The 21,578-nt window shown below is 42.6% G+C and overlaps 2 protein-coding genes across 2 annotated transcripts in view; one reads left to right on the plus strand and one right to left on the minus strand.

Annotated features, from left to right (window-relative positions):
* Window positions 1-1,353: 1,353 nt before the first annotated feature.
* On the minus strand, window positions 1,354-4,704 carry LOC143768996 (ferritin light chain, oocyte isoform-like). The gene is made up of 4 exons (XM_077257603.1): window positions 4,470-4,704; window positions 3,809-3,955; window positions 2,744-2,869; window positions 1,354-1,567 (listed from the first exon to the last, which is right to left on the minus strand). The coding sequence occupies exons 1-4, from the start codon at window positions 4,569-4,571 to the stop codon at window positions 1,418-1,420; spliced, it is 525 nt and encodes a 174-aa protein (XP_077113718.1). The 5' UTR covers window positions 4,572-4,704; the 3' UTR covers window positions 1,354-1,417.
* Window positions 4,705-6,299: 1,595 nt separating this feature from the next.
* The window catches only part of GAA (alpha glucosidase), a 65,247-nt gene continuing 49,968 nt past the window's right edge, over window positions 6,300-21,578 (plus strand). Inside the window, exons 1-5 of the mRNA XM_077251479.1 lie at window positions 6,300-6,454; window positions 10,828-11,260; window positions 11,339-11,484; window positions 15,841-16,006; window positions 18,673-18,769. Of these exons, the coding sequence (XP_077107594.1) occupies window positions 10,838-11,260; window positions 11,339-11,484; window positions 15,841-16,006; window positions 18,673-18,769 (832 nt within the window). The 5' untranslated portion in view covers window positions 6,300-6,454; window positions 10,828-10,837. The remainder of the gene's footprint in view (window positions 6,455-10,827; window positions 11,261-11,338; window positions 11,485-15,840; window positions 16,007-18,672; window positions 18,770-21,578) is intronic.

Below are 21,578 nucleotides of genomic sequence, written 5' to 3' on the forward strand. Positions count from 1 at the left end.
GGGACTTGAAGCTGCAATCATCTGATCTCCTTTGAAGTTCGGCCTCAGACTTGGTTTCAAGTGAGTCTGTCATGCAACCACAAGGATCTTTAGCACACCCCAGGCTGTCACAGCAGCACATCGGCTACACGCGATCACGCTGAAAGTTAAATAACTTAATATTTTTTTAAATTTCATTTTATTTCCACAGGTTTGGTCTCAGCCCTCAATCCTGGGATATATTCTGCCCGAAAAGGTTTATTTGGGGTCAGGAAGGAATTTCCCCTGATATGAAAATTGTTCTATTCCTCATCATCCTGGGGTTTTGCCTTAATCTGGATCAACAGAGCCCATAAATAGGATTATTCTTATATCCATGTTGTGAATGTGGGTTTAACCCTCCAACCCCCCGGAGTCTTTTTCTCCAGGGCTATAGACCTTGATGGGGCTGTCGAGTCTCATGGAAGGTTTCCACCATACAAGCCATATAGGACAGAGGTAAAGCCCCAACGTGCTGCCAACGTCCTTATCCCCTTTTGTTAGATGAACACCAGCTGATAAGATGATCACATTGATCCTTTCTCCACAAACCTCTTGCGGCAAGTACCTAGAAACAAGTGCCAAATTCCTCTACAGCGCCTCCAAAAGGAGTATTACACATAGTCCTCTAATCACTAGACTGTGCACGGAAATCAGTCGTCTTGGGTCCTTCAGAGAAGGGGGGCACTGTTGTAGGTCTTCTCCACATTGATTAATTGATGAGATTATAGACCCAGGTCTGTCTCTTTACTTCCCATAAAAAGGTATTTGTTTCCTAAACTGTTGAAAAACATTTATGGCTATGGAATACAAAGTAAGGGTTTGCTGCAATGTATCAGTATGGAGACAGACATAGTGCAAAGTATTTCGCTTGTGGCATATTGCTTCTCGGCTACCAGCCACTTAAATTGGAGATGAGCTGCAGTATCCAAGAGCAACCACTACATGATATTTGGTGCTCTGGTGTCTAGCACCATAAACTTTTTCCAGCTACCACACAAGGTGCACACAGCTGAGTGATTTTGCATAAACGTTGAACAACCCCTTTAAAACAGAACAGGTGCAAAGTGACATATGGATCCTGAACTGTACACACAGTGAAGGGAGATTCTTAAAGGGGCTGCAAAGAGTGGAACCCTCTTCTAAACATGGCACCGTATGTCCATTGCACTCTATTTAAGAGGGTAGGGAGCGGAGTGCCTCTCTCCACAGAACACCCAGACATGGCTAAACTGTTACATCCATGCATCCCATGTATGTCACCTCATGGTTTTCCATATTGATAAGTGTCCTATTGAAGAAGTAGCTTTTATACCACACAAGACCATGTTTGCTGCACGTTATTTTTATTTCTGACTTTACAGCAAATCCTGATTGTCACACTATAGGAGACCACACATTAATCATCCAAGGTCAGCTTGTCAAACAGATATTCTCCCATGCCAACTTCCGCTGCCTTCAAGCGCTTCAGGTTAGTAATGTGATCTCCCAGTTTCTTCATCAGCTCCACTTCCTTCTTCAGATATTCACCCTCCAAGAAGTCACACATCTGAATGGGAATTGATAGGAGATATTTTAATTAAATCACATCGTGAAGTCACTGGTAATGGTTACTGCAAGTTTTCCCAAACAAAAATGAGTCAAAGTCTAACATTTAGGTAGCTTCTCTGATCCACAACATCTTCCAGTATGTTAAACATCAAGGCCATGGAGGCTGGACTGAGAAAGTGTGTGCAAGGTTTAGAGGGGAGAACCACTCGAGTAGTCAGGTCATGTGTGGTGCAGTAAAGGGGATGGAGGTAGTAGCTCTTAGAGCTTTCTTCAGTAACCACTGCAATTTCCAATGGGATTTGGGAAGAGACATATTATAGACCCTCAAGTACAAGACCGCGAAACGGTGATTAAGCTCCACCCAGGGCAGGCCAACTGTTTGCAAAGTATAATTGTGTACAGCAATTGGCCATAGTTGTGGGCAGCATTTTAACTGTATTCCAAGGGGGTCCATGCAACCCTAGTTTCCTGGGGAATTGTACAAGGGCTTACTAGTGGTGAATGAAGACAGGATATTCGGGTCAGAAGACCGTGCACAAGGGAGGTCTGCAGAGTTATTTTTTCTTCTAAGGCCATTTCACAACCCTACACTGTAGATAATGGCAGTTTTTTTGTACAACGCTGGCTTTAAATCTTCCTGGATGTTTGAGCCAAGGTAGTCACAGATCAGGCAAACAGTTCTGATGGTTGCTCAGGTGGCAGGTTATGGTAGGCAGCAAAGCTGGCGGACACAAGATGGAGAAGTAAAGTGCAGGACTGCCCCAGCATGGGTCAGGGCTCTCCCTCTTATACTATATGGGCAAGTAAAAAAAGAAACACACACACACACACACACACACACTTTTGCCATTAAGAACCCAATGTGGTCATTCCAACAGGTTTATGGAAGTCGTTTTGGCACATCCTTCTGGAAATTTTGAGATAACTTTTAAAGTGAAACAAGGATGGCACTAGTTTGACAACTATCTCTCTTCTCAATAGTGTGACAGTAAACACTGACCAAGCGCCACCATAAGGTGCAGCTTCTGTAGATTGCAGTAAAGAGATGACAGTCAGGTTTCTAATTTCCAGGAAAGGCACGATATGGATGTCACAGAAGATCCATAAACTGCTTCATGAAGAATATTTACTAAAATTAATGTGCGGTATTATGCACATTGTAGGAGTCACTTACATGAGCGTCCACGTGGTCAGTAGCGATCTTGTGGAGGTCCAGCAGAGCCTGATTTATGCTCTTTTCCAGTTTCAGAGCATAGTCCATAGCATTGGTGCCATTGTCCCAGTCATCAGCCTCCGGTTTCTAAAAAATGTATGAACTTACATTCCATTAACAGAACAACTTCTAGCCATGGATAACAGTCCAAAGTCATATTCCCTCCATGTTAAAGGGAACCCGTCACCCCCAGAATCGAAGGCGAGCTAAGCCCACCAACATCAGGGACTTATCTATAGCATTCTGTAAAGCTGTAGATAAGCCCTCAATGTATCCAGAAAAATTAGAAAAAGGATAGTTACATTATACTCACCCAGGGGCGTTCCCGATGCGGTCCGGTCTAGCGCCTCCCATCTTCATAGGATGACGACCTCTTGTCTTCACGCTCCGGCGTACTTTGTCTGCCCTGTTGAGGCAAGAGCACAGTACTGCAGTGCACAAGCGCTGGGCCTCTGACCCCTTTCCTTTTTCTCATCTTTCAGGATACATCGCGGGCTTATCTACAGCATTAAGGAATGGCGGTGGGCCTAGCTCACCTTTGATTTTGGGGTGACAGGTTCCCTTTAAATAATTCTGCCAAATGTGTGCTATACAGAATAAGTGTGACCATCTAGATCAGTGTCTCTCAACTCCAGTCCTCAAGACCCCACAACAGGTCAGGTTTTCAGGATTTCCTTAGTATTGCACAGGTAATAGTTTCATCACCTGCTCAAGCATTAATTCCATCGCCTATGCAATACTAAGGAAATCTTGAAAACATGACCTGTTGTGGGGGGTCTTGAGGACTGGAGTTGAGAAACACTGATCTAGATCAACGTAACCCCAACTCCCGTCCTCAAGAGCTACCAACAGATCATGGTTTCTTTCGGATTGACCAGGTGATTAAATTGCCTGTGCAGGTGATGTAATTAGCACCTTGGCCATACTAAGAAACTCATGAAAACATGAGTTGTTGAGGACTAGACGCCTGCTGGGAATATACATACATGACATTCCACAAGGTCTACAAGGCTCAGACATTTGTACCTTGATATCCTGAAGAACAATCCGTCCTCCACGTTTGTTCTGGAACTTCAGAAACTTCTCAGCCGGTTCTCGCTTTTCCTCAGACTGCTCACAGAAGAACTTGGAGAACTTGGCTAATGCCACATCATCCCGGTCAAAAAAGAATCCCTACAGAAAAAAAAAAAAAGTCTATCGAGAGCAGTGTTGGAAGACGTGACATCGTGAGGAACCAAAATGTTGAGATCATGCATTGTAGACACTTTTTTGCACGTGAATGGAACTTCCAGCCACAGTAATAAGGTGCACAAATTAAGTTAATGACCTTGATGCTGTATGGGCACTATTGCCAGAAGAGAAAAAAAAAAAAGCCTTAAGAAGGTCAGCAATACAAATAGGACCATAACTAGTCCTCCTGGAAGGTTTTGGAAGAGTTACCAGGACAGCTGGGAAAGGAGATCCAATTCAATCCATATTGTGTCACAAAATAAACTATTAAAAAACGTAGTTCTGTACCTATATAGTCAGAGAGTCAGTGAACACTGGGGAATTGTGTTAGTCATGCATGGACTCTAGAGACAGTATATATTAGGCGTTACAAGCCCTGGCAATGCAGCATGCTTTGAATTGTGGTTCCACAACAGCTCAGGAGAGACAGGCATCTGCAAAGTGCGCTCATACTCACGATGGACTGGTAGGTGTAGGAAGCCTGAAGCACCAGGTTGACGGTGCGGTTGACTCCAGCTTCACTATCCTGATGGTAGTTCTGTCGGATCTGAGAGCTCATGATGATGGTAGTAGCTTCTTTCACTGGGTATAAGACAAAGGTCTGGAGACAAGGAGGAGTATGTTGGGTCTAGCACAGAGAATTCCTGTTCCGTCCAAGCACTGTTGAAGCAAGAACTCCTATGACTCTCTGCTCTGGAGCACAAACTGCTGCACCCTGGCTTTTTATACACTCACTGGGTGGAGTCCTCCAAAAACACAATCCAGCCATTTCATTAGCTCACAGTGTTCGGATTGGCTTGTTAGAAGGGCATTAGGCCCATTTCACACATCAGTTTTTTGCTATCAGTCGCAATCCATCGAATTTTGAAAAAAACAATGCTGCCGGATCCGTTTTTTTTTTTCACAGACTTGTATTAGCAACGGATTGCGACGGATGGCCTCATGTGTCATCTGTCAATCGCCGGATCCGTCGAAAATTATTTGTCTGGCGGCCGGAGAAAATGGACAGTAACGTTTTTTGTATACATTGAAAAAACGGACAGCGACGGATCCATCGCCATCCGTCGTTTGCTCGAATGGAAGCCTATGATCCGTTAAATGACAGAATCCGGCGATGGATTCTGTTTTTTTTTTATCTGAGCATGCTCTGATCCAATTAGCCGCTAGTCAGATCCGCCCAAAAAACGGATCCATTGTTTCAGTTTTTCACAATCTGTGACGGATCAGTCGAGCCAACGGATTGTGACTGACAACAAAAAACTGATGTGTGAAAGGGGCCTAAAAGAGAATATTCACCGGACACCACCCATGCCCCTTCCCACTCTGGCCCCTTCCCAGCTTGGTGGACATAATTGAAAATGGCAAAAGACACATTTTTGGTCAGATCTGCATTGAGAAAAATGTGACTTTTCAAAGTGTTTTATGAATTGGTCTAAACACGATGGTGAATCGGGGCCCGTGTCTTTGTGCACGACTGATAAAGACGAGTGCGGTCAGCTTGGGGGATACGGTGTCACAGTGACTCTGTAATGAAGTGAATGGCTCCAGCGGGGCTCGGTTGGGGTTCCAGTTATGGGGGATTCTGACAGAAATCCAGACTGGGACTCAGCGGAGAGCTCTGTATGAGTGTGAGTGTGGCCTAACGTTCTCTCCTGCTGTGACACATATGCTAATGAAGCAGGACTAGCCCTGCCTGCCTAGTCCCCACTCCCGGGGCAGGACCGACAGTCTCCTCACACTGCCCAGTATGGTCAATTCTCTCGCTGGAAATAGTGTTACATTAATTTGTGAGATTGGAAATCGGTTTCTATTTATTGGAATGAGGTTGTTTCAGGACTTTGCGCAAAAGACAAATCCACACTGTGTGACCATACCTTTACAGAAGCTGTCAGTCAGCCTAGGTCGGTGTGGCGAGAGGGTCTGAGGCAGGACACGACTATACAGCAATACTGCAGCATCGCAGTACATAGCGATCGCATATTCAAGACCCCTAAGGGGATGCAACATGAGTAAAAAATAACTTATAAAAAAATCAACCATTATAATAATAATAACTATATTAAAATGTACATATACAGTACTGCTACATTCAAAATGTCTGATCAAAATATAACATTATTTAACCTATACAAAAAAAACACTGAAAAGCCCACCAAAATTTGAAGTGGGAAGGGGGTGTACATCTGAAAAAAAACAATTTAGGGACTCACTATCGTATCACAGAGATATGCTAACGACACAGTGACGTCACGGCTCGCTCATTATTCCCCATGTCCCGGCAGACACCACAGTGCGCACGCGTGTGATCAGTCACGTCCAGAGCCGAGTACCACTATTCTGCGGTGCGCGCTTCCGGCACTGTCACGTGTCCACAAGTCACATGATCTGCTGTTATTAAAGGGCTTCACCAGCGCGCCCTCCTTAGAGTGGCATGCTGGAGAGGTGAGTGGGAGTGGATATCGGGGGGCCGTGTCCGCGCTAACATTGTGCACCCGTGTGCCTTCCTCTTTCTGTGCTGGTAGCTGTAGTGCTTAGCTCCTGTATCCAGACACTGCCATACAAGCTTGTCCTGTGGGGTCCGGCCTGTGCTCCACTTCTGCATATAAGTCTCATGTGTGTCCTCCCCCTACAGTCCGGCTCCCAGCAGCTTGTTTCTCCCAGAACATTGGCCCATTGTGTTTTGTGGGTTATTGTGCCCTGATCTGTCAAATATTTGCAAAATGAACGCTGATTAACCCCTGATGTCCATGGATGTAGATGTGTGGAGCGCACTATATGCTCCAGCCTGTAATGGCAACCACCAGAACTATTTAAAGGGATTGGTGGTTGATAGACAGCCCTTACAAATGAATGGCGCACTCAGCTCTCCGTGATCAGCACTGCCCCTCTGCTCTGGGCACGGTGTCCCCCTGCGATCTTGTTGACCTGCTGTCAATCACTGAAACTGATTGCAGTGTGCATGTTTACCATCACTCCCCTCCCCCCATCTGACAGGACTGCAAGCTGCTGTAGGGTTTCCTAGGAGCCGAGGGCCCAATGAAGGTCACATAGCACTGGCTGGGTTACAAAGGAGATGGTGAATTTCACTTTATATTGCCCTATATTACAAATAATGACCGGGTCGTGGAACTTCAAATTGCAATGAAAATAAAATACTTTCAAAAGTATTTAATAAAAAGCTGAGGTTGCCCCTTTCTCTAATACATATAATAAAAGAATAACATATACATAGTATTGTTGCATCCATAATTGTCCTTCCCAGGAAAATATAGAATTAAATTACACAGCTGATAAATCTGGTAAAGAAGAAACCAAAACGCTGGGATAGCAGTTTTTAACCACCACAACCAGAAGATGCCATCATTAAAAACCACAGCTCAGCTTACCTTAAGGGGTTACTGTATGGACATGTATGATACAAGCAGAGTAGTGTGGCGTCTGTACAGTGTTACTGTGTCCCTATTCTGTAGAGCGCTCTGTACTCTGCTGCATGAGGCACCGTACAGAACAGCAGGATTGTTCCTCTTTTATTACTGAAGTATGTAAGGGATGGACACTTTACACAAATCATTTTTTATTAAAGGGGATTTAGTTTCTCAACTTTTTTTTTATTGGTAAAAGGCATACTGTACCTAAAAGTAATAGCCCTCCTCAAGTACAGCAAGCTTCCCAACCACTGCTGTAGATCTTGATATTCTGCAGCAGTATGTCACAATTGCTGCTCTCATGACCGCTGCAGCCAATCATTGGCCGCATCGGGTCGTGTGCACCTCAGTCGTGATTAATTTGCTGTTGTAGTCGTGACCTCAATGCTATAGCATGTCACTTCTGAACCAAGCCTTTGATCAGAGTAAAGTTGAAGAACGAAAACCCCTTTAAATTTTGGCTGCAGAAATATGAAGAGGCAAAAAAATTGGCTGATCAGGCCTGGTTATTAAAGTGTTATTCCCTAAATCATAATGTAGTCTTAGAATTTTGTGCATGTACATTTTTTCCCTTTGTGTCAATGGACCTTGCACAATGTACCCCACCACCAAAGAATGCCCTTCCATGCTATATCTGCCCTCCAATTACCATTATATCCAGCCTGCCGTAGTTCAAGTACTCCTGGTTGGTTGTGCAGTCTTTCCGCTAGCTTCTAGAATCGTTTCTTCCAGCACTGAAAATAGTGTATTCTACCATAAGTATACATGTAGTGTACTCTGCTCATGTGCATTCTATGCTCTTTTCTAATAAAGAGCCTGACTGATTTTGTCTTCTACCATTTACATAGGTATAGGTGCCTGTGAGGTTTTACCTCATTCCTCTGTCATATTAGTATAGCCTCGCTGCCCTCTTGCACAATGGAGCTTGTAATAACTTGACAGTGCAGACCTGAGATACAAACATGGCTGAGCTGTGTTTGATACCTGCAGCAGACAGATCAGTAATGATAATACTGCAAATGCTACTATAATGAAACACATAGCAGAGGTTTATCTTCTGCCATATGCAGCATTTGCAGGTTCAAATTACTGAGTTGTCTGCTGCTGGCATCAAACACTGCTTCGTTCTGTTTGTGTCTCAAGTCTGCACTGCTGCCTAATTATGACAAAGGGAGAACAGACCTCAGGACAGTTGACAAAGTGTGTACAGGAGCATGCAGTGCACAGAAAAAAGTGAATTCTGCACTTAAAAAAAGCTTGATCTGCAGGATATCTGTGGTGGATGCAGCTGAGCTAAGCATGGCAGAGTTGATACTCATCAGTCAGTTGGCTTTCAGCACAGATCCGAGTCATCAACTAAGAGAAGTGTGGCTTGTCAGGAACACACAGGGGAGGAAGGGGGTCTGCAGCACTGAGGGGAAGAGAGCTGCTGTTGGGAAATAGTTTTAGCAAGTGTGCATTTGCTGTGCTTTGTGGAAAATAATGCAATTGTAGTCATAACAATTTGAAAGGTTAAATCAGATGTTAAAATCTGCAGCAGAAATCCAAGGTTAAGCCAAACAAGTGTGATAGACAATTTTTTTGCTTGTTTCAAATGCCATGTAATACATAGGCACATGATCGATGCACCAGGATGTCACTATGCTTTGTCCAGACAACGAATTCTGTTATAATGACAATTACATTTAAAGACTTCCCTAGACTGGTGTCCACAGGTCGGGACCCGGTCTTTTTGTCTGCTCTTATTCACACACTGAGGTCAACTGACACATGGTAAGGTTTTTAATAAGAGACAGCGTAGGACCGTGTCCCGATCAGACGGTGGGATGGCTTTTATGCTATTTTTGATCAAAAACAGTATTCCTAAGAACTGTTATTTAAATGCACTTTTGCTTTTTACTTAATTAGTTGCAGCAGGGTTTTTTCTATTTTTTTCTTGTAGGTACTGTAGAATGCATGCAGCACTGACATAACATCAACAGCTCACCTCACCATTGCAGTTAATGAAGGAGCTTACTTGCTCTACCAATGTAGATGGCCCGAGCAGCCAAGCTCCGTGATTGACTGCAACTGCTATGGGGGCTACTGGCTTGATATCACCGATGTAGCTAAAATGCGGAGACTTGAGCAGTGACGGAAAGCCAGTGCTTCATACAATCTGAGTTTGTTGTTTTAAAAGTATCCAACTCCTTGGGTATAGTGGAAAACAACTTTAAGGTACTGACTTATTCTACAATCCCATTGATTAAATGCAATCGATGGAGACCACATCTCACAACTTATAGGCTGTGCTGTCATATGCCAGATGCCACCTTCAGAGGTTTTGTGCCTTCTCACATTATGCCAGACACACTTAACCTTAGGACACAATCACACGTTACTTTATTTTTTTAGTGGGAATGGAAATAAACTGTAATTCCACTATTGTTATTGAAGGTTTAATCTTCTGGTGTTAACTGGAGGCAGGCTGGGAAGAGGTAGAGCAGTCCTAGAGCTGGAAGTACAGGACTCGCCTCCTACACTTAGTCATTAGCATTCACGTTCATCTATGGTAAAGATTTAGTCCTAAACATGCCATTAGTTTGGGGGATACAATCCTGATGACAGGTTCTCTTTAAGTGCTATAGACTTAATCTTTTTTTTGCACATGCCCCCTGTCACTTAATCCAATTTCACATATGTATGGAAGTAGTACGGTTAAGGAGTGCGTCCAGATATTTGATGATGCACTGCCCAAAATCAGCTGACCGCTGCAGCCTGTAATTGCCTGCAGTGGTCAGGTGATTTTGGGCAGTGCATCATCATAAAATATCTGCCAGCTGGTGCAATGCTGACATTATAGTTTCCTGTCTTTGTGCAGGCCATGGAGTGGTCGACGCTTCGTCCAGGTGGGTGCTGTACACCACAATCAGAGGAAGAAAGGAGGTAGTCCAGCTTCACTGGAAAGTAAATCTTCTTTTATCAGGTGTGCGTACAAACTAGTTACAGGCTAAAATGTGGACATCTACGCGTTTCAGTGTCATGATCATAACAAAAGAAAATTTGCTTTTCCGTGAGGCTGAACTACCTCCCTTCTACCAATACAGGTGCATTACTAGTAGGATTGTTTTAAGGGTTAAGTCCCTACAACACTATATAGCCCATTTAAAATATATTTTGGGGGTGATGGATGGCCTTGAAATTAAGCAGCAGGATTCATTAATGCTCCACTCATCTTCTAATGGGCTTGGAGAACTATGATTCTAAAAGACCCTTCGCTCCTGTTCAAACAACTGGTTGGGGTGCCACCAAGTGTGATCCCCACCGATCGAACAATTACTACCTATCCATTTATTTACAAATTTATGTAGAGGTTAATAATCTTGAAAGTTTATATTTGGATTCTTGCAGGTAGCTGGAGATGACACAGCTAAGGTGTTGCAGAAGAAGGAAATGGTGGTCTGGTAGTATGATATTGGGGCTTGGTGTCTTAGTTTTGGTCAGTACAGTTTGCAATGCAGTGCCCACTTCTCGGAATGAGTTGGATACATGCGCTGTGGCCCCAGCTAGTCGATTTGACTGTGCACCGGAAAAAGGTGTAACAAAGGAAGAATGTGAAGCTCGTGGTTGCTGCTACGCTCCAACTGAAAAAGATCCAAAGATTGGACAACCATGGTGTTTTTTCCCATCCACATATCCAAACTACAGGTTGACCAGCAAAAACGAGACAGAACATGGATTTACTGCTACTCTTGTTCGATCCAAGGAGACCTTTATGCCAAACAATATTATGACTTTACAGCTCGTGGTGTTATTTGAGACTGATGATCGACTGCATTTTACTGTGAGTATTTTTCATTTTTTTCTTTGAAACTTTTTTTTTTTCAAGCATTGATTTATTCTTATTTTTATTTTTTTGCAGATCGTTGACCCAGTTCAGAAACGTTATGAAGTTCCCATGAAGACTCCATGTGTAAAAGGAAAGGCAGCCAATGCTCAGTATGACGTCCAAATTACCGCAGACCCCTTTAGTATTGTAGTGAAAAGAAAGAGCAATGGACAGGAGCTGTAAGTGGCTATGAAGTGTTTAATATATCTAATTCAGACTGCAATTATAGAAGGTCCCTTATTATTGTCTCGTACATTTTGATAATTTTTGGTCTCTCATAAAGATAATTTAAAAAAAAAAAATGTTCTTGTGCAAATAACTATTATAGGAAAATCCTTAAACAATTATTAACTTGGTACATATGTGAATTCATTTGACGTGGCTTTCAGCATATGGAGAACGCTGCTTAATTATGTGTTATATAGGCGCCGGACAATGAATATTTTAAGACATTTGAAAGTTGATTTGTCTCATGGAGAAAAAAAAATTGTCCATAAAACTGGGAACATGGATGTGTGGGGACTTCTGCCATCTAGAACCATGCCTTCAAATGATGGACAATCCACCTGTTTTTTTTGAGATGTGTATGTGAATGGCCACCAATTATTACTCTTATTTCTCCAGTAGGGGAAATTTCAGGATTCTGCCTGCAGAATTGTCTGTTTGCGTAAAGCCTATATTAGACAGATAAACCTAACAAGCTTTGACACATGCTAATATGATCACTCAAACAATACACAAGCACAGAAGGGCTTCTACCTAAAAAAAAATAAAAAATAAAATAAACATATATATATATATATATTAGTCTAAAGGTCACTTCCGTCTGTCACAGATATTTATTGGTCGCGGCCTCTGTCTGTCATGGAATCCAAGTCGCTGATTGGTCGTGGCAAAACGCCCACGACCATTGCCACGACCAATCAGCGACGGGCACAGTCCGGCGGCAACATGGCCCGCTCCTTCCTCCCCGCAGTCAGTGCCTGCTCCGTACTCCCCTACGCGTTAATGGATCGCGGTGTAACGCACTCCATTAACGCAGCTATTAACCCTGTGTGACCAACTTTTTACTATTGATGCTGCCTATGCATCATCAATAGTAAAAAGATCTGTTACAAATAATAATAATAATAAAAAAAAACGTTATTCTCACCCTCCGACGTGGCGTGGTGTCCTCGGCAGTGCAAGTGGCAGATTCCGGTGCCAAGGATGCTATGCGAGAAGGACCTGCCATGACGTCACGGTCATGTGACTGTGACGTCATCACAGGTCCTGCGCGCATGCGCGAGAAGAACCTGCCATGACGTCATGGTAATGTGACCGCGACGTCATCACAGGTCCTGCGCGAGGACCTGCCATAACGTCACGGTCATGTGACCGCGACGTCATCACAGGTCCTGCGCTCATACCAACTCTGGGACCGGAAGCTGCCGCGTGCACCGCACACAGGTGCCAGGACTTCAACGGCACTTCGGAAGGTATATGTTTTTTTTTTTTATTTTACGTCACTGGGCAATATACGTACTACGTGGCTGACCAATATACTACATACTACGTGGCTGGGCAATATACTACGTGGACATGCATATTCTAGAATACCCGATGCGTTAGAATCGAGCCACCATTTAGTGTATATATATATATATATATATATATATATATATATATATATATATATATAATCTCCTGTCTCAGTTCAACTTTGATACTTGGGAAATGTAGTTTCCTTTGGTCAGGCTCAGATGAACCACAAGCTTGGTGGTTGCAGATCCCGTATGGGCCCTTAGAGCTTGTTGGTTGCAGTTTACACTTGGTGGTATTATTGCTTGAAGAGACAATAGTGCACAATGGTTATTGCTTTCTCACTCATTACTATTGACGACCAAGGGGTCTCAGGACAAAAATAACTTCACACAGACCTCTGAATAGTTTTAACTTCAACTTATTTTTAGAGCTTGGTGCAATTACTTAGTAGCTCAAGTTCCATTTTATAACTTTTTTCCGTGCATGCTGAGAATGAAACTCACTAATGCTCTGGCCTTGTTTGTAGGACTCCTTCCCCCACCAGCTCCTCATCCTATCACACACTGTAAAGTGTCCTGCCGTTCAAAACTAAACCAACCTGACCATACAGGCCTCAGCACACTCAACATGACCACATGTCGTATACAATGTTATGCAACATCCTGCAAATCTGTTCTTGGATCTTCTGCCATTGCAGAACCCTCCCTATCCTCACTGCCAACACACATACTCCCTTGAAGAATCCTCAACACTGTGGAGGAAACAAGTATTGCGGGTTACTTTTGGGTTTATGCTATGCAGTGCCACACTTGGGCAGGAGTCTTGCATGGATCACAACAGGGTGGCATATCCTCATTTATCCTCACTTTTGTATACCTTGTAGGGATATGTCTCATCAGAATACATGGGTAAGATTGAACCATTTATATTTATGAGCACTGGTATTTGGGAGCACTTGCACTTTATATTGTACATATGTTTGTTCAGCATGATATTTTTGTCCTCCTACTCTAGGTTTATTTTAATGATACAAATAAGTTTTTTTTTAAATAAATTTTCTATTACTCTATCTCTCCTTGCTGGTTATACAGTTTGTACCGGAGCATTTAGTAAGTTATTCACTTTAAGGCTCCCGCTGGTACATACAGCTTGTAGTCCTTTCTTAGTGAATCTTTAGGCTCCATTTGGCTTTCTTAAAAGTCTGCCAAGTGCCCCATTGTGCTGCTTGTCTGCAGATCTTGTCACAAAATTTGGCCTTCAGTTGAGCCTTTTGCAATGGACGGGTTGCTCTTGCCTCACCGCTTACCAATGCTGATCTTCAGTTCACTGACACGTCTCTGAACAGGACTCGGTCTAGAAAATCTCACAGGCCAACTGGCGTTCAACTTGACTCCACGTATAGAACTTAAATACACAGCCCCATGATGTTCCTTCTATCATCATTATGGCACATCACTATGGTGTCACATCCACATCAGTGCTACACTTGCACTGGTCTTCAATGATGCTGGCATCTCCTCCATTACCAGCCAGTTGAGAAGCGGACTACACTAACTGAAAATAGATTGTGAAATGGCAGTACCATGAGTGTTGATAAGAAATTGGGCCCTCATTTCAGCTTTAACTGCCTCTGCTGTTGCAGGAAGGCTTTTTACAAGTCAATAACTTACAATAGGCATTCCATTTAATCCCAAATGTGTCCAAAGGCTTGAGGCCAGCGCTCTTGGCAGACCACTGGAGTTCCCTGAAATTAAACTTTACGAAAGATGTCTTTATGGACCTCACTTTATATAGGTACACGGGTGTGCTGAAATTGCCGAAGGCGTTACCATACTTTTGTCGTAAAGTCGGAAGCATAAAATTTTAGATAATGGATTGTATGTTGTAATATTACCATTTATTGTAAATAAGAGGGTCAATTCCCCCTCCCCCCCCCCCCCCCCCCCATAAAGGTTAGACTAATGGCAACCACACACCGATATCAATGGGTTTGTTCAAAACTCCAATGTATATGGGGATGCCGGCAGACTGATGGTTGGTGGAGATATTGAGCGAGCATGACCGATTTCGCGCTGCCAATTGCTTTGTTCTCTAGGAGATAGGTCACCACCAATGATGTCTGTTGGAGGCTTTCTCTTATGGAACACAGGAGCTTTTGGCTTTTGCCCCAATGATCGTCTGAAGCATTTTTCGTCCAACAGCAGTCTATGTATGTGAGATCTTCAGCCCAAACCCTTAAACAAAACCTATACAATTATCCTTGCTCCATCATATTCCACAGTAGGTAAAATGCATTAATTCTACTGGCATTAGAAGCATCATCCTCTGAGAATGGTTCCACTGTCTGGTGGTGGTATAATTTATACCACTATAGCCCACGTCTGGTGTTTTGCATATCAGTCTTGGGTTTCTGTGCAACCTCTTGACCATAGAAACCAGTTTTATGAAGCTCCCAGTGCACTGTTCTTGTTTGTAAAATATATTTTTTATTCTAAACTTGTCATAGTTAAAAATTAGCATGTCCCGTTCTATCTGACTCTGTATGAAGAAAGAAACGGGAAAGCACAGAAATCTGCTGATGGATCAGGGGGCTATATATTATGCTCTGTATTTAATCATTGTTGGTATTCTATTTCTGTTGTTTCTCACTATTCCACATGAAATAACAATTTTTTTATAGTTTTGTGTTGCTCAGTTTTCCTGTTTCTCCTGGAAATGTATGAATAAATTGGATGTTACCATTTCTCTTAAGAATTTTATCAATACATTGACATCTGGGAGTTACCTGTTGAGGTTGAGTACGATTATCTGATCCAATCAGCACTGTAGGGACATCCCATTCCCCTTCCCCAACTGGTGACACCAAGCTGTCAAATTATTCCTAAGATTCTTGGGGGCCTATCGTCAGAACGCACGATGTATATTACGGGACATGTAATCACTTTCTAAAGCAAGGGGCAGGAGAGCTGGTGGTTTCTTTATAAATTCAGGGTTTTTTTTTGTCTTTCCAGGGTGAATACTGCCTTGGCTCCACTTCTGTTTGCAGATCAGTTCCTACAGATTTCCACATCTCTTCCCTCTCAATATGTATATGGTCTGGGAGAGCATCTCACTTCCATTAACCTAAACACTGATTGGTCCCGGCTAACTTTTTGGAATAGAGATATTGCTCCAGAGGTAAGGAAGTATTTACCAATATAAAGTGAGTGCATTATTAACCCATTGTCGACATCAGTTACGACAGATGTGTGCACTTGCTCAGGAGCTGAGCCCGCTCCATAAAGCTTCAGGTGCCTGCTGTGTTATACAGCCAGCAACCATGAGTAACTGCTGCTATTACTACAATTTTATCCTCTTGGGTGCTGCTGTTAATTGTGACAGGAACATTATATACATTAAGAATTGGGGTGGTATTTCTGACTACAATCCCCCACCCTATGAATAAGAATTTTTTATTTCTAGAACATCAACATATACTGTAGCACTTTACATTTTAGAGGGGACTAGTACAGACAATTAAAAAACAGAATAACAATAATCACATAAACAGCTACCAAGAGGATTGAGGGCCCTGGTCCTGGCAAGCTTACAATCTATGAGGAAATAGGGGAGACACGAAAGGTGGATGGTAACACTTGCTTGTATTGTACAGTCCAGCCATCAATATAATACATATAGGGTGTATGAACAGATGATACGAGGGTCCTGCTTTGAAGAATATTTTGTATGAGCAATACAGGGATAGTTGGATAAATATGTTGAGGCCATGGGCCAGTCAAAAAAAAAAAAAAAGCATTTTTAGGCCATGCCTAAAACTGGGGGTATTGGGAATTAGTCAAATTGTGATGGTTAGTGCTTTCCAAAGAATTGGTGGATGATTATTGAGGATGTTCATCTTAGGTTGTTAGCAGAACAGAGGGCACGGGTAGGTTGGCATATTATAGGACAGATTCTTCAAAGCTGTTCTGCCAGGTAAAACACCTTATTCTTGTGTAACGCAGAGTTGAGGGAAAATGTTGTGACTTTTGGCCTTTAAGCCATTGTGAATCAGCTGCACTGAAATTGGCGGAGCTGGGGAGGAGCCAGAGCAGGACTGGGTGTGGCAACACCGCCTATCCATTGAGTCAGAACTGTTTTGCACGTCTGGGATGCTAAGCCTAGCATTTCAGGCATGACACTCGCCAGATTGACATTGACATGAAAAGGGTACTTATTTGCTCATCTCCGTTTTAAAACGACGTTCGAGAATAAGGCTCGAGCGCCCCCCCAGAGTCGGAAAATCTCTGGGGTCGCGGCTACCGGAGGTAGTTGAGACCCCGGAGAACATTATCAGGGCCAGATTTTCCTGTGCCCGATCAGGAAATAATGGTGATCACCAAAAAGTGTGCCTGCTGTTTCAATTGTTTCTCTCTCTCTTCCGACATGATATACATGTCGAAGGAGAGAGAAATGATGCCCCCCGAGACCTCCCGGTACCTCTGCCATTGTCCAGGCACTCCTGCTCCATCCCTGACCTGGCATCTTTGTGGGGAAAAAAAAAGGGAGGACGCATGTGTAGTGCGCCTTTCGAGAACTGCTGGCCAGTACCCGGCAACAATAGAAAACTTTTTTTCTATTGGTTCCTTTTGATCACTGTGATAGTCCCTATCATAGTGATCACAATAAAAAAAATAAATAGTAAATCAAATATCTTTGTCACCCCCTTAGTTAAAAATTGTGAAATATTTTTTTCTTTATTTTTTCCATTCTTTGCAGTTGGGGTTAGAGTTAGTATTGGGGTATGGGGCTAGTTTGACAGTTTGAAAATTGTTACATTTTCTAAATTTTCGCAAAAATGTTTCTTCACAAATAAGCACAAGTCATATAGAATGCATTTTACCGCTGTCAAGAAGTACAATATGTCACGAAAAGTCTCACAATCACTGCGATACGTTAAAGCGTTCCAGAGTTATAACCTCATAAAGTGACAGTGGTCAGAATTGTAAAATTAGACTTGGTCATTAAGGTCAAAATTGGCTAGGTCATTAAGGGGTTAATGCTTTGAAAAGCCATGTCAGAATGGTGGTATTATCAATTTTGAAAATGTTACTGTCTAATATTAAAATGAGCATTTTTAATGAATCCAGCTCATTTTAATGTTAGAATTATACAATCCTGTTAATAACATTCTTTTTTTCTTTTAAAGTACAAGAGATCTGTTTTATGCATTTTTTTTTTTTTGTGAAATGTGGCAATGGTTTCATTTTAAAGGTAGTTTGTCGGCACAAAATGACTGTTCAAACAAAGCGGTCCCTTGGTGCTTCATTGGCAGGGGGCACTGAGCACTTAAACTTGGTTTGAATAGTAATTTTACCCAAAACACCCCTTTAGGCCATGTGCACACGTTCCAGATTTTTCGCGTTTTTTCGGCTTTTTTTTTTTTCGCTGCAAAAATACTTACATTAAGCATCCCATCAATTTAATGCATTCCGCAACATTTGTGCCCATGCTGCGTTTTTTCCCACGAAAAAAACGCAGCATGTTCATTAATTTCGCAGATTTGCCGCTATATTATTGCATTGGGAACCTCCGGAAAAATCCGCCAAAAATCTGCAAAAAAACCCCTGATAAAAAAGCAAAAATAAAAAACGCTAGCGGATTTCCTGCGAAATTAGTCCGGATTTGCTCAGGAAAATTCTGCATATTTTCCTGATTTTGTGCACATAGCCTTACAAGAAAGCACAAGCAATATCATTGAAACCATTTTGCTGAATTGTTGGCAGTTTAAAATTCAAGAATTCTAGAGCTGAGGCAGATTTTTTTTGTATCTGTTCAAGTGTAATTTTTTTTTTAATTTTTAATAGAAAGAGGCTAATTTGTATGGGTCCCATCCATTCTACTTGGCTTTGGAAAAAGATGGTTCCGCTCATGGGGTGTTTTTGTTAAACAGCAATGCTATGGGTAAGTATTTTACTTTAATGCTTTTCGTGTTCTTGTAAGATGTATAAGTAACCACTGGCAATCTTGTCCATTGTACAATGTCCCCAAAATTTGTTGAATGTGCCAATATACTGTTAATTAAAGGGAACCTATCATGTAAGGTAACTATTAAACTGCAGATAATAATGTTATGAAGTGCCCAGCCGCAGTGCTGAAAGGCTGGCACCTGGGAAAAAAATTTACTTTTTTTTTTCCTTTCTGCAATGACTGCACTGCACGAGAGAGGTGGTCCTCCCAACAAGGACAGGAACGTACTGAATAAAAAGGGCCGAACCTCTCTCCCACATTAGTTGTTTTTTTTGTCATTGAGGGAACCTGTATCTGAAGATCATGATCATGTGCAGAAAAGTAACAAAAGGAGCTTGCCCAAGCCCAGCCCAGTTACTTTGAAGAACGGCTCCTTGCCTGTAGGGTTGGTCTCATGCATACACGAGCTGGGGAGACTTTCTATATGTTTGCCGCATCGTTCTGGGTCTGCACATGCGTAGGGCTTGCTGGGAGTGGCGTGCCCTGATGACGAGCGCACCAGTGACTTTTGACCTGGAAGTGGTAGTTCCACTTCTGGGGGGTACTGAAGAAGCAAAAGTGCTGTGACCGGTCCCTCATCTAAATATGTGGTCTAACCACCAAAGAGTGAGTTTTCTCCAGCTCTTTCCCCTCTTATAGTCTTGGAGGTGCAACAGTGGCATTTCAGTTGCATGAGTGTCAGAAGAAGCGACCGTAACGCCAGCCAGACAAAACCTAAGACAGAGATAAAATTAACATATACCCTGCTGTAAGTTATTAAGTAAAAGCAAAAGTACATTTAAATAACAGAGTACTTTGTAAACACAGTTTTTGATTAAAAAAAACCCCCAAAAAACGCAAAAGCCATCCCACCATCGTCAAAGTGTACCCAAATCGGGATGGTCCTAATGTTCTAGTATTAAAAATTTACAATGCGTAATAGTTACATCAGCGTGAATGAGGGCTGAGCAGGGCCGGGTCCCGAACATGGACTCACGGCAAATGGGAAGCTATATAAATGTAATATCCAGCTCAAAGGAAGGGAGGCCACAAACTTACCTGCACTAACTACAGAAACCTGACACTAAACTGGAAAGAAATGAACTGGAGTATAAGTTGGTATGCATGCAACATAGGAGCATGTTCGCACTGGATATTAAAGGCCAGTCAGAGAAGCAGAGTGGATCATGGATCCTCTTCCTCTAGGGGAGAACAATCGTGAGATTAATCCACATTCCGAATCCGGTACATTTTCTCAGTGGTCGGTGATCTTTGTGAATGTTCACTATGGTAATTAGGCCTTTTTTTCTTATTTAATTACTAGAAAATGCCTAAGAAATGCAGTGCAAAACTTAAAAATAAGGTGTGCGCTTTGTTAGGGATAAGTTACCGAGCTCATGGCAGAAAAGACTCTGCTCAGTATGTAACCAGAAAACTACATGTGAGGAATCCCAAAATGTTTCCATGGATTTGAAGTCAGTCATTAAGGGAGAAGTTAAGGATTCTGGATCTTTTGTTCCTTTTCCTATCAACTGATTCAAACAAATCTGTAAGATCGGAAAGTGAATGTGTATCTGCTACTTCTTCCTCTTCATCCTCTGATGACAGAGCAGGTGGTAGTCCGTGCTTCCCTGTAGAAGACACGGATGGATTGGTTAAGGCTGTAAGTGTCACTATGGGCATCATAGATGCTAAAAAACCCAAATCAGTGCAAGATATGTTTGGATGATTAGAGCAGAAGTGTACATACAGTAAGAATATTCAAACCCTCATTAAAAAGGATTGGGGAAAAAATAGGAAAAGAATGGTTCACTGCCCTCATTTTCAAAGAGATGGAACCCCATTGATGAGGAGGAGACATCTCGGTGGGATAAAATTCCGAAGATTGTAGCAGTGGAAAAATCATCCAGGAAATCAATGTTGCCTTTTGAAGACATGGGAATCTAGTAAGATCCTCTGGATAGGAAGGCTGATGGTAACCTAAGGCATACCTCCGCTGGAGCCCTGAAACTTGCTATATCGGCAACCTGTACAACCAGATCCATGATGATCTGGAGGGGCAAATAGAGGATTAAGTGCAGAGGGTAAAGATCCTGGCCAATCTACCTTTTTTGCAGGGAGCAGCAGACTTGCAAGACTCTAAGGTTGGCGGCCAGGTCAGCAGGCCTCTCTATCTCGTAGGGCACGGTGGCTCAAATGTTGGCCTGGCGATGTCCAGTTTAAGACCAAGCTAAAGTATGTTCCATTCCTTGTGATGGAGCGTCTCTCTTTGGTCTGATTCTGGCCGGCATCCTGCACAAGGCTGATGATAGGAAGAAGGGGTTCCGCAGTTTGACCCTCCCTCAGTATAATGGGTCCTTTCAGAGAAAAAGGTATGCTTGGAGAAAACATCCCAGGGATCAAAAGAAAAGGGAGGAAAGAATAGAGGATTAATGTTTGGGGTTCCTCCTCATAGGATGTGAAGCCGTTCTAAAAAATAGGGATTTTTGTGTACTCACCGTAAAATCCTTTTCTCCGAGCCATTCATTGGGGGACACAGACCATGGGTGTATGCTGCTGCCACCAGGAGGCTGACACTAAGTAATACAAAGAAAGTTAGCTCCTCCCCTGCAGTATACACCCTCCTGCTGGCTCCCAGCCAACCAGTTCGGTGCAAAAGCAGTAGGAGATCAATAACAACATATAAGCGTATAGCATGTCACATTATATATGAGAGTATAACATATCAAATGATAAAAACAAGTACAACTAATAATAGGGAGGG

This window comes from Ranitomeya variabilis, chromosome 4 (assembly GCF_051348905.1).
Source record: "Ranitomeya variabilis isolate aRanVar5 chromosome 4, aRanVar5.hap1, whole genome shotgun sequence".
Taxonomy (NCBI): domain Eukaryota; kingdom Metazoa; phylum Chordata; class Amphibia; order Anura; family Dendrobatidae; genus Ranitomeya; species Ranitomeya variabilis.

Coding starts and splice junctions, on each gene's coding strand:
- LOC143768996 (XM_077257603.1), bottom strand. CDS start 4,571: ATGAGCTCTCAGATCCGACAGAACTACCATCAGGATAGTGAAGCTGGA. Junction 2,870..3,808: donor TTGTTCTTCAGGATATCAAG/GTACAAATGTCT, acceptor TACATTTTTTAG/AAACCGGAGGCTGATGACTG. Junction 1,568..2,743: donor CTGACCACGTGGACGCTCAT/GTAAGTGACTCC, acceptor ATTCCCATTCAG/ATGTGTGACTTCTTGGAGGG.